Source organism: Mustela erminea, chromosome 14, assembly GCF_009829155.1.
Source record: "Mustela erminea isolate mMusErm1 chromosome 14, mMusErm1.Pri, whole genome shotgun sequence".
NCBI lineage: Eukaryota > Metazoa > Chordata > Mammalia > Carnivora > Mustelidae > Mustela > Mustela erminea.
Genome location: NC_045627.1, coordinates 27509458 through 27522430, shown reverse-complemented (window position 1 = coordinate 27522430; position 12973 = coordinate 27509458). Strand labels below are relative to the sequence as shown.

Sequence of the window (12973 nt, the reverse complement as noted above, 5' to 3'; positions counted from 1 at the left end):
ACTATCTTGCTGTCACCACTCTGTTTAGCCAGTGTTAGACATATTGACTAATCAGATGTCCTATTTTAGCACTGTTTTGTGAATTTTGTCTTCTAGGCAGGGGTGGGGATGGGAGGGAAACAGACCTCCCCCTCCTGTCACTCGCTGTAGAGTTGGGCTCAGTCCAAAGCTCTTCATTTGGCTCTGAAGGCAATTTCTTTAGGGTGTGTCTGTGCAGAGGGACAAATGCTTCCCAGGTCAGCTGGGGTTTCCAGATGGCACTAAGTCCAAACTAAAAATAGGGATATAAAATCTTCTACCCTGGCCCATCCCATTTGGCAGAGGGTGGTTTCAGAAGAGTCTGGAAGCGGCATTTCCACTCACATGGTTTGATATCCAACAGCTTAAATCCTCTACAATTGATTAGAAGAAGAGCGTCTGTCAAGTAAGAAACACTGTCCTCCTAGGACATGTTAGTGACTTAAAATATGAGGGTTGATTGCAGTAGGCTAGCCTGTGAGTGGTTCAGCAGTCCCCAGTGTCCTCTGTGTTGATTCTGACCCATCTGTATTGCTTGGAAAGAGTGCGACTGATAGTTGTCTAGATTTGGATCATTTTCCCAAGTATAAATCCACAAATTCTATCTTTTTCCCTAAGCCTTCTTTTCTATAAAAAAGTCATTCTAACTTTTCATTGGCATATTTTATAATATTTTATATTATATATAGTCATGCCCAAGTCAAAATACAATCTTTCGTTTCTCTTAAATGACTGTAAGGCAGGACAGGGTCCCCTCCCTAGCACAGGGGACCTTTCTTTCTCAGAGCAAAGGGCTCTGAAGGACCCTGAAACACAGCTAATTAACAGTTTACCGAAGAAATTTAGGTCACCACTGCCTTAAGCACCAAGGGTCAGCCAAGATGAGGATCCCAGAATGTTCCAAAAGTTCTAGTAAGTCTGACTCACATTCTGAGGATTCACCAGTCACCATGAGGCATTAATAGAGATACAAAGACAGATATGACACAATACCTGCCCTCAACAAATTTGTGTTTTAGTAAGAGGAAACAAGTGTGGAAAAGAAAGAGCGCCACTAAATATCTCCAAGACTTTGATTAGAGTCAGTCAGGCTCAATGGGTGTAGAAGGGGAAGGAGGAGGTGAAACACTTCATGAGAACATGACCCTTAGCTGAAGCTTCAGCTGGAAAATGCTGGCCCTGAGGACCTGGTGGGGGATAAACATTCTTGATAGAGGGAGGCAAAAAACAGAAACATGAGCCGTATCTTATTTGGGAAGCCAGTTCAGCCGAAGCATAACATAGTAACTAGGGTTTCGTAAAGGAGGCAATCAAAGGGGCTATGAGAGGTGGTGCAGTCGATGAAGCATCCAACTCTTGATCTCAGCTCAGGTCTCGATCTCAGGGTCATGAGTTTGAGCCCTGCATTGGGAGCCTGCTCAAAAAGAAATAATAATAAAACAAAAGGGTTATGAGAGTAGATAATAGCATCTGGACTACCATGAACATTAGGTTTTCAGCTTGTTAGCAACAAATAACCATTATGGATATTTTAAAGACAGGATAACAGCTCTGAACATGCCCATACTGTTTGTTGTTTCCTACTTGGGTTTCTTCTGATTATCAAATAAAGCAAGTAATTATTGAGCACCTACCAACATGGTAGGAAAGAACTCTACATTCCTTTTGTAAAACCAGTGGCACTCTGTTTCGCTTGCATTAAACTCTCCGCAGTATAATTTCCAGATTCAGGAATGTGGGGGATGAGGGCAATACTTTAATGGCACAGCTCGATTTATCAGGTTGCTTACGGGATTCCAAATTTTTAAACCATCGAAGAAAATCACTAGAAAGGGAAGCATGCTATTTGAGAGTGTACTGTACGCATTTTTATCTCTTTCCTGGGCATGTGACCAAGTGATTTGTGTTGACAGAATGGTTATACGCCGCTGCACATCGCTGCCAAAAAGAACCAGATGGACATAGCGACGACTCTGCTGGAATATGGTGCTGATGCAAATGCGGTTACCCGGCAAGGCATTGCTTCTGTCCATCTTGCAGCTCAGGAAGGACACGTGGACATGGTGTCCCTGCTCCTCGGCAGAAATGCTAACGTGAACCTGAGCAATAAGGTAACCTTCCTTTTTCTCTACAAAGCCTATACAGTAGAACCTTACCTGTCGGAAAGGTCACTAAGAAGCATGAAGAATCCAGGTCAAATTGATCTTTAAAGAATAATATCGCACAAGGATGTTTGCCAAAATATTTATTGTAGCAAAAACTTTAAGAAAATATGGTTAAGCAGTAAGAGAATGGTAAATCAATAATTGGGAAGTCTTGGGATTGAATAACATAGAGCCCTAAAAATGAAGTCCACAAAGTTTTTCTGAATTCTATGAAATTTTGTAAGAATGTTAATTCAAAGAGCAACATTGCTGCCATACCAGAACCTAGCAAATAGTAAGTTGTAAATTGCATCTGTTGACTTAGTCTGCAAACATTTTGGGGGCACCTGCTCCTTGCCTGTCCTGGTTTTAAGTCAGAGATTACAGATATTGGAAATAGTGCTTCCTTCAGAGAGTTCATTAACAGAAATTAAGACTAGCTATTTTATTCACAGATTAGAAAAGTTGTCAGTCTTTATGTGTGAATTGGCAATTTCAAGGAATGCATGAAGCCTCTGTTCCCCAAATTTTTCAAACTCCCCTGCCTTCATAGTTGACATTCTGAATCTTTGTGAAGAATTTTGTGAAGCAAAACAAAAGTCCAGCCCACAATTGGCCAGAGACATGTTAATGAAGCTACAACCTCTCATTGCATATACAGAGTTTGCTGAACTGTTTATCAATAACCTAAGTCGGAGATCTGCTCAAAATACAGAACAGATGTTTCTTAGTCTTCCCTTCAGATATCAGGAAAGCCTGCAAGAGTGCCCCCAAATTATTGATAATCCAGACTCCCTAGCTTCTTCTCTACCACTGGTGATGACACAACTGTAGCTTAGATATTGGAGTAGAGTTTCAAGATAGCAAGAGTTTTATGATGACAAATAAAAAGTAACTTATTTTTTCCCCCAGTATGTGGCCTGTGTTTTGGAATCACAAAGGCTTTAAATCTCCTGGGTGTGAATCCTAAGCCTCACTCTTACTTGATTGGACAAGTTATATGACCTCGCTGAGCTCCAGTTTTGTCCTCTTGTAAATGAAGACAAAATATTTACCTCACAGAGATGTCATAAAGATTAACTGGGATAACATTCAGCACTTTCTTCTTAAGCAGAAAAAGAATAGGTCTCTTAATTTTGGACTTCTCACAGTTTGGGGAAAAGCTTATTCTGCATGAATCTGAGTTCCCAAGGTTGTAAATTAACACATCCTGTAGCTGAAAAGACATACATGAGAGAACACGGAAACCTTTTTTTCAGTTTCAGTGTCTTGAAAATCCTTTGTGATCATTGCAGAGCAAACACATTTTTTCATATTTCTCCGGTATGACAGTTTGATTTTTTCATAGCTTTCTTTTTAAACATTCCTTTTAGGAGAGCATGTCTCTGCACTAATAAGAATCACAGGACAATTTCAAATAGTCATTAGCAGGATTTTTTTTTTTTCTTTTTTTTGGAGCTTTTGAGTTTTGAGTGTTGGAATACTAACATAGAGACCAGGCTTACAATAATCTCCTACAAAATTCAACTTGTTTTAATGATATAGAAGACCTGGTCTTCTCCAGTTGAAGTACATTCTGTCATCCACTGAGTTTATTTTAAGAGCCCAGAATACTATAGCTCACTAATTCTCTCAGAGACAATGTAGGCCTTAAGAATTGGTTCATAGGTAAATGTTTAGATTTGATACCAAAGTTCAGTATGACTTGATTTTCCGCTTAAAATCCTCCAGTCTAAATAAATAAATAAATAAAATACTCCAGTCAGCTAGTTGCAGCGTATATCCAGCCTTAGAATCATAGAAATTTTTAGACTGGAAATACTTCAGCATTTCTTAGCGTTTGCTTTGGGAGACTGCACATCAGCGAGGGAATTCTAAGGCCCACGTGACGTGGGTAACCAAGGCAACCTGCACCTTGTTGGTCACCTTCCTGAAGAAACGTGACATCAGCAGAAATCCTTCCAGGGAAGTTTTAAAAAGTGGATCAGGTGGCTTCCCAATAGCGCACTGTGTTCAGGAACGTTCAGGAACGTCACAGCACCTAGAAATGACCTAACGGGAAGGCATTTGTAAATCTTTGCTTCCTTTCTCCGTTGCCGTGTTCTCTAGAAAGTATTAAATAAGCCTTGAGGTGAAAACAGAACACGAGGAGAACTTCATTATGCAACAAGGAGCTCAGAAAATTCTCTGTCAATTTGTCCTGAACTGCCCAAGTTTTAAACACCTGCCCGTCCCAACTCCCACTCAACACTAGAGTCCATGCCTTTGCTAAAAAATAAATATTAAAAGAGATGTAGCTTTTGTGAAAATTGATGTTGAACCAAACACTTCATTGTTTTCATTTGTTCCTTTCTTATTATTGGTCCCCAGCGGTTCCTGGTCACTTTAAGAAAAAGAGGCCAATGAACCCCAATTACTGATGAAGTGTTAGCATTTGATTTGATTTGCTTTTCCTTTTGATGTTCCTACCTACCTTCCCGCTTGGATTTTGCAGACCACAAGTAGTTCCATTCCTTTGTCCCGCTAATGGAATATTGAACAGGCCTGTTGATATTCTGAGTTGGTGGTGGTCTCTTATTCCAAGTAAATGCCATTTTTTAAAATGAGCAGTGGTTGAAACCTTATAAAAGGTTAGCAGGTAGCTTCAGAAGTCAAATGGCATTGTTTTAACCATCACACTATTTTTTAAAAATCTTCTCAATGGAAATCATGAAGATAAACAAAAGTTTTTATTTATCCTATTTTACCTAAAGGTGATTGCTCTTTCTTCTGATTTAATTATTTAGTAGATCCTAGTATGGGCTGGATGGTAGACACTGGTTACGTGAATATTAAAGGTACAGCTTTGCCTCAACAGGCTCATAGTGGTGTGAGGAAGACAGACAAGAAAACAGAATTTCAATGCAGGGTTGTGATGCTCTTAATAGAGGTGAGCACATAGAAGGCATGCACATAAATGGAACAATGAGCCCTCTGAGAAGCGAGGAAGGAGAGAGAAGCCCAGAGAGCTGTGAGTGCCTCCGTGCCACAGATAGAGTGGGGGGGCTCATGGGGCAGCGTGAACACAGACCGGGGGACGCGAGAGAGTAGGGCACATGCCAGAAGACATCCCCAAACTTTGCTGAGAACCACTCAGTAAAGAATCCTCAGAAGTTTTGGAAAGTCTTTAACTTAGAATAGGTGACCATGACACTTTTGCAAAATATTATGGCTAAAAATATTTGTTGCCTCTAAAATGGAACATGAATGGGGTGGGGGATGGGGGGAACTAGGGGTGGGGATTGAGGAGCAGCCTTGTCATGACGAGAACCACCTGATGCGTGGAAATGTTGAATCAGTATCTTGTGCACCTGAAACTATAGGACACTGTGTGTTAGCTAACTGGAAGTAAAATAAAAACTTAATAAATCAATGAAGTAGAATAGGGGACATGACTTTCAGATTATGTCAGTGTTTGCGTGATACTGGTTTTGGCCCCAGCTTATTTTTCTTGGATTTCAGTCGAATATATCAGCCCTCCTTTCCATATTTTCTCTTTTTTTTCAGTTTGAGTGGGCTTCCTCCCTAATCCTGTAAACATTATTAAGAACTCGAGAGCAAGTGACTTCCTGAGTCCTGGGATCAGTCGTATGGAAGGGCAGCCCCTGACTAAATAATGTTCAGCATCTCGAGGGCTCTGTGCCCTTGCTGCTGCTGCATCTGATACACTCTTGTCCTCTGACAGATAGGACAGCTGAGGCTCTCACTGCATGGTTGCTGCAGGAGGAGACAGAGGCCTTCAGGACGCAGAGATTCACTTCTGTGCTCATATTAGGGGAAGGAAATCAATCTGGAAGCACTAACACCAAGTTTCTTTCTCTTAAGTATTATTCATGAAAAGACACTTTAACAGCAACAGAGGATTTTTAAAACAGAGTATAGTCTTGATGATTATTTCCTTGGCCATTGGAACAGCCAGGTAGTCTGTTTATTCTATGGTAGACTCGGTTTCAAATATTCAGTCTCAATAAACACATACGCCATCTAAATGACCTGGAAATTCTCAGGAGATAGCATTCATTTTTGCATTTCCTACCCAGAAGCAACATACAGAACGTATTTATAAGCTTTGTGTATTAATATTTGATGGAGAAAATGCTATCATCACATATTCATTTATCATATTTAATTTAAAACTAATAATGTTAACATATTTTTGTCATATTTAATTTATAACTAATTTTTCTTTTAATGATTTCTGTTAATGCCAGCACCAGTGATAATGTCTTGAAATTCCTGCATAATTTTGCAAAAAAAAGTCTCCAGTGAGGGGGTTGGTAAATACGTATTTACTTACTTATTTTTTTTTTTTAAGATTTTATTTATTTATTTGACAGAGAGAAATCACAAGTAGATGGAGAGGCAGGCAGAGAGAGAGACAGGGAAGCAGGCTCCCTGCTGAGCAGAGAGCCCGATGCGGGACTCGATCCCAGGATCCCCAGATCATGACCTGAGCCGAAGGCAGTGGCTTAACCCACTGAGCCACCCAGGCGCCTTAAGTCTAGTTGACATACAGTCTTACATTGGTTTCAGGTGTGCAACTTAGTGATTTGACACCTTTATTCGTTGTGCTGTGTTCACTACAAGTGTAGTGAACTTGTCCATCTCCGTCCCGACACATCACTTTGGACAGTATCATCGCTGTGTCCCCATGACTTACTCACTCCATAACTGGAAGCCTGTACCTCCCCCTCGCCTTCACCCGTGTCATCTATCCCTCCATCCCCCTTCCTTCTGGCGATCAGCAGTCAGTTTTCTGTATTTACAGGCCTGATTCTGCTTTTCATTTGTTCATTTAAATTTTTTTTCTCCTTTGTGGAAGTATCTTAAGGCAAATCCCAGACATTATATCATTTTATGTCATTTTTTTTGAAAAAAAGACTCTAGTTTTAAAAAATGAACACTGAAGTATGTAGTAAGAAAATGATATAATGTCTGGGATTTGCCTTCAAATGCTTGCACAAAGAAAAGAATGAACAGGAAGTAGGGCTGGATGAAGCAAATGTAGGAAAACCTTGATAAGTGCTGAGTTTGTGATGAGGACACAAGGTTCTGGCCGCCCCTCCACTGCTGAGGGTGTGTGAAATTTTTCATGAAGCCTGCAGGTTACAGTGTTGGCCCGATGCTAATAGGTAAGCTTATCCTGCAGAATTTTTTAGCATGCAAATTCTAGATATCCTCTCCCAGAACTCCTAAATTGTCGCTCGAACATGCCTGTGTGTGCCACACTCCACTCTCTAAGATGACTGTACTTTGACTCTTTCACAGAATGGCCTGACCCCGCTGCACTTGGCTGCTCAAGAAGATAGAGTGAATGTGGCCGAAGTCCTCGTAAACCAAGGGGCAAACGTGGATGCCCAGACAAAGGTATACAAAAAGAATGTGCTCCTATAAAGTGTCACTTAGTGACTCCTATATGGAAACAGAAAATTTGATACGGGCGGTTAGGGGGAAGACAGATTTTCCGTCCTATCTCTTATACATCATATTTCCAAACATGCATCTGTGCAAGGGACACTGAAGTCTCTGGTGACAGTGTCCCAGATGCTTTTGTCTTTGGTGGCGTAGGCTCTTTATCCTAGCTGCCTGTAGATGCCCATCCGTGTTAGTACTGTTGATGTTGTTACAACAGATCTGTCCTTTAAGGGCAGGGTGTAAAATCTTGTTCCTTTCTTGGCTTTTGTGACTGACTTAATGCATACAGAGAAATTTATCAGGGATTTGTGACCTTTGACTTTCTTCGGATATAGTCCATAAAAAAAGGATAAAGTAAGTTTTATTCAATTATTATCAGTCGCTAAATTCCTTATGGCGTGTGTGGTTGTGAGCATCTCTCTCTCTCAGACAAATGGCTCTCTTCAAAAAGAAAAACAAATACTGGTTAATATCCTATAATGCCACAATTTCAAACTCAGATAAGAAAAATGGATGTTTTGTGTCTTCATCTTATGAGATAGACTTCATATTAATCTCTTTTCTCTGAGCATTTTCTTTTGGTACTTCATAGCAAACTTGTTTTATTTACTCGAAAATAGAACTCCCGTTTCTTTCTGTGTGTCATATTTTTGACACAAAAACGAATGCTTATTAAATACTGTGCATGCAACATCTTGGGTATCCTATGGATCGATTCTGAGGTTTTTGATACTGAAGATAATAACAAATATAGAAGTATCACTAGGAATTCACCAAGTAAGAAGGTATTCAGACATCAAAGTCAGACTGGACTTACCGGATAAACACAGAGGGAGCAGCCCGAGTAGACTACACCCCTGGGACATTCATTGTTCGGCTCTCGGGGCTGTGGCTCCACCACCCATACTGTGTCCCTGTTGAGAAGGAGCTGCCTGAAGGAGATCTGACCAGGCACGATCCTTTCTGTGCTTTAAACTCTGTGTTAAAATGGTAAAGCGAGTGCCATCGTCCCTGGCCAGGACAACCCTAGGTAGAACGGGGAAAGTGAGGTAGCTAGTTCCCTTTCTGGAATTTCTGTGCCCTTGCAGTCTCCATGGCCTCACTCTGTAGCCAGAATGCTCAGCAGTACCTTCACTCTATTTCCTCCCCATTTAAAAAAAAAAAAAAAATCTCATTGTCCTTAGCCTTGACTGCTTCCCTAGGTAGCTGAGTATTTAGCGGTAAAGGCCCCAGTAGCAGCTGAGTAGTTTCTTGTTACTTTCCATTTTGAAAATAAAAGCATTTTTAATTCTGAAAAAAGAATCAGACTACGGGCACCTGGGAGGCTCAGTTGGTTGAGAGTCTGACTCTTGATTTTGGCTCAGATCATGGTCTCAAGGTTGTGGGATTGAGCCCTGCATCAGGCTTTGTGCTAGAGCCTCCTTAAGATTCTCTCTTTGTCTCTCGCTCATGCGCGCTCTCTCCAAAAAAAAAAAAAAAAAAAAAAAAAAAGACTGAATTTAGATTTATCTTCTTATTCCTTATTTTATTAAAGGTAAATATATTCACCTTGTATTGTTTCATTTACACACACGAACACAGACTTAAACACTTTTTTTTGTTATCTTTCCCTTTATAGATTAAAAATTCTAGGAGTCCTAAACAGGGTTAAGTATCTTGGTATGCCTCTGTCCCTGCACATCCGAGGCGTACCCCGTCATTCAGTCAGGAAGTGTGGCAGCGGTCCTCCAGGGCATGTTGGGAGGCAGGACATGGCACTGTGAGCCTTCTTGCACACAGGTCCCCTGGGCTTAAGAGTCTTGGGCCTCTACCAGCGTTTCCTCCTAACTCAGCCCACCTCAGGTCAGATTCAGTAATCGTTTTAGTCCTTGGTGTAGTATTTATGAAGCGTGTTCCCTTTCCTGCCCTTGACAAGTGATGCACTTTGCAAGGTACCGGCCTCTTAACGAATTCTTTTCTCTTTCTTTCTCGTCTCAGCAAAGATCATAGCACCCAAAAAACTGAGGCTGTGATTGTCCCCTTGTTGAGAAGAGCAGAAGGGCAAGAGATGGGTTTTGGGGCTTGTTTTCTAATCTTGTGAATAAGGAATTTATTATGTTCTATGAACTTGCAGATTCTTACTGGTGAAGATGATCTCTGAGCAGCCTACAGGTGTAATATGTGGTACTGTCCAATTCATTGGCTTAAATTGAAGCATAGCAATCATGAGAACATTGAGAACTCTTCTCTGTTTTGGGGGAAAGACCAGAAAATCCTGTTAAAAGCTTTCCCAGCCTTCCCACTGGCTTGCTGATCATCTACACCTCCGACTCTGTATTTGAGTTTTGCTGAATCAGATCAGACTTAATTGTCCTGCTGGCCACAGGGTTTAATATTCAGTGTGGTTCCACTGAAATAAAGCTACTCCTTTTGGTTTTTAAAAGGTTAATTTAGACACCGGAAATACATTGATTCTCAATGGTACTGATTACAAATTAATAGTTAAGTTGTATTTCTTTACACGTGTGTAAAATAATAAAAAAAATTCGATACTCATTTTACATTCATTTTTAGAGCTCCTGCTAGTTTCCAAATTCTTAACAGGGTGATTTATTCCTTTGCCTCATAGTACTTAGAGTCTAGAAAGGAAGATATGTGACAATAAAAATAATAAAGTAATGTAATAATAGCAAAGTATATTACCCATCTTCTCTGTGTCAGGTATTGAATGCTTTACCTTTATTAATTGGTTTAATTCTTACAACAACCCTAGAAGGTGGTGAAGTTGGTATCCCCATTTTACCGATCAGGAAATGGAGGCACAGAAAGTAGTTACTTGTACAAGGTCACACAGTGAATTGGTACAAAATCTGACTTTGACCCCATATATAAATAAATAATTTTAAGAAATATTGGCATGAACTGAATTATTTTACAAAGGTGGGGAGTGTAGAAGGGAGGTATAACTGGTTCAGTCTTGCAGAAACAAGAGAAAATGGTGGGGGGCATGCTAGAAAACTAAGATTTCAGAGAGCCTTAATGTGCCAGACTGAGCAAGTTCAGCTTTTCATTCTGTTTGCACTGGGAAGCCTTGGAAGGTTTTAAACAGAAGCATCATAAGGTCAGACATCCAGTTTAGAAAGATCCCAGGAGACAGTGCAGAGACCGAGTCAGTCAAAGGAGTTTGGAGCAGGGGCCGTTGAAGGCTACTGCCAAGGTCCAGGCGGAGAACAAAGAGGGCTTTCATTTCGGGGCAGATGGGAAATTGGTGAACAAGAGAGAAATTGGAGAAATGCTACTTAAAGAAGTATGAACAATAAGACATGAGTAGAAGTGAGAAATTCAGAGGCATCAAAGGACGGGAGCCCTGTGACTGGGCGAGCACAGGTACCGTTCAAGGAGACTGGAAATAAAGGAGAGAAGCTAGCTGGGAAAAGAAGATCAAGAGTCCCGTATTGGGTGTGTTGTATATCAGATGATCTAGGGGCTGTCCAGGTGGAAAAATCCAGTAAATGACTGAAGTTTTGGCTCTAGGGTATAGAATGGAGGTCTGGACTATAGATCCTGATTTGTTAGTTGTCAGAATGGTTGTGTTAAGTGATGCTGGGAATGCAGATGTGATCGTTGAGAAACAGCGAGGAGGAAACCAAAGCCCAACCCCCCTGGGATCAATATTTTTAAGTGGATGAAGGAGATAGAAGCAGGCCTAACGAGCGTTTAAGGCGATCAGGAAAGAGTATGACATGGACGCCAGGTCATGAACCAGGAGGGTGCATCGGGTGAGAGAAGTACTAAAGCTTGTCACTGGGTTGGCACGGGGGTGATTAGAAAGTAGGTCCCCTGGAATATGGGAGGAGGGGGGTGGGGAAGGAAGAGTGAATGAAGATGCCTTCTTTCAAGAAGCTTCGCTTTGGAAGAATCTAGACCTAGAAAAAGAAACAAATATTTGGAAGAGGTGTTTTTGTTCTCTGAGATTGGAAATATGTAAATGTATTTGTCCACTGAGAGGAAGGTGCCGGGAGAAAGAGAAGAGGTTAAATTACAAGACGCATCAGAAGTGGAATAAGCCACACTAGAGAGAGAGATGGCAATTTACTTATTTTTCTCCTATCATTTTGAAAATATTGGGGCGCCTGGGTGGTTCAGTCGGTTAAAGCCTCTGCCTTCAGCTCAGGTCATGATCCCAGGGTCCTGGGATCAAGCCCCGCGTCGGGCTCTCTGCTCTGCAGGGAGTCTGCTTCCTCCCCTCTTCTCTGCCTACTTGTGATCTCTCTCTCTCTGCCAAATAAATAAAATTTTTTAAAAAAGAAAATATTCATTCACTTTGACTCTTCTGTAATATCTGAGATATTTGCTTGTTTTTCTCCCCCAGTTTATTCCCACATTAATTTTGGAGGTAAACAATAAAACAAAAAACTACAGGGGAAATGTTCAACTTTCTTTTTTCTTTTAGTATGTTGAGATTTTCGACTATACTGCCTTTAAGAAACTAAGTCCAGAGAGTTTATTTTCAGAGTGTTTATTCTCTAGGGGAGAATTCCTGTTTGCTATGAAATGCACTTTTTAAATTTCAATTAGTTATACCAAACTAAAATTTTGAAAAAGTTATTTGAGAGAATATCTTATAATTTTGTATCGATCTTTACCTGCCTCATTATCAAGTACTATTTCATATAACCTGTGACAATAGAAAGATGTTCCTTAAAGCGATAGCATCAATATATAAAAATAACAAAAAGTTGTTTACCTGAAATAAATAAAATCAAGGAGTAGTCGTAGCTATGAGTGGGTGTGTTCACTGAGGAAAACTATGCTAAGTGCAAGGAAAGCTAAGGATCGACTCCTAGAGGACAAGAGATTTTAGGAGGTTGGGAGTAAGTATGGATTTCCTACTCCCTCTCTCTCAAACCATTTGTGTGGGGATGTGCTTAACTATAACCCAATAAGATACGGTCTTGTGGCAGCATAGAGCAGAAACACCAGCCTGATTACTCCCTCTGCACCTGTTAGCTCTTTCTACACAAATACAGCCTTTCAGTATTGCCTAAAGGAGAAGACAAATCCCACTCGTAAGGACGGTCTAAGTAGACAACAGTGGAAAAGAGGCAGAGAATGCTCAGATACCGGAACTGTGATTATTTCCTAGCCACTCCAGAAAAATAGTTGGTCTTTCCAAAATCGATTGCTGCTAGTTGGAAAGAATTTCTCAAATCACATCTCTTTGAGCATATATGTGCAAGGTGCCATTTCATGTGGGAATTTTCTAGCCTTCAATGAATGGAAGAGCCCCAATTTCATTTCTCTAACTGCCAGCTAAATCTTCTTGGCTATGCACATGTATTTTTTAATAAAATACTTTAATGCTTGTGGAACAGCAA

At 40.6% G+C, this 12973-nt stretch overlaps 1 protein-coding gene across 3 annotated transcripts in view; it reads left to right on the top strand.

The window, feature by feature from the left end:
- Positions 1 to 12973, top strand: part of ANK3 (ankyrin 3) — a 667426-nt gene that overhangs the window by 522478 nt on the left and 131975 nt on the right. For all 3 annotated transcript variants that reach the window (XM_032312011.1, XM_032312010.1, XM_032312012.1), the window contains 2 exons: positions 1932 to 2129; positions 7470 to 7568. In XM_032312011.1, the coding sequence (XP_032167902.1) occupies positions 1932 to 2129; positions 7470 to 7568 (297 nt within the window). The remainder of the gene's footprint in view (positions 1 to 1931; positions 2130 to 7469; positions 7569 to 12973) is intronic.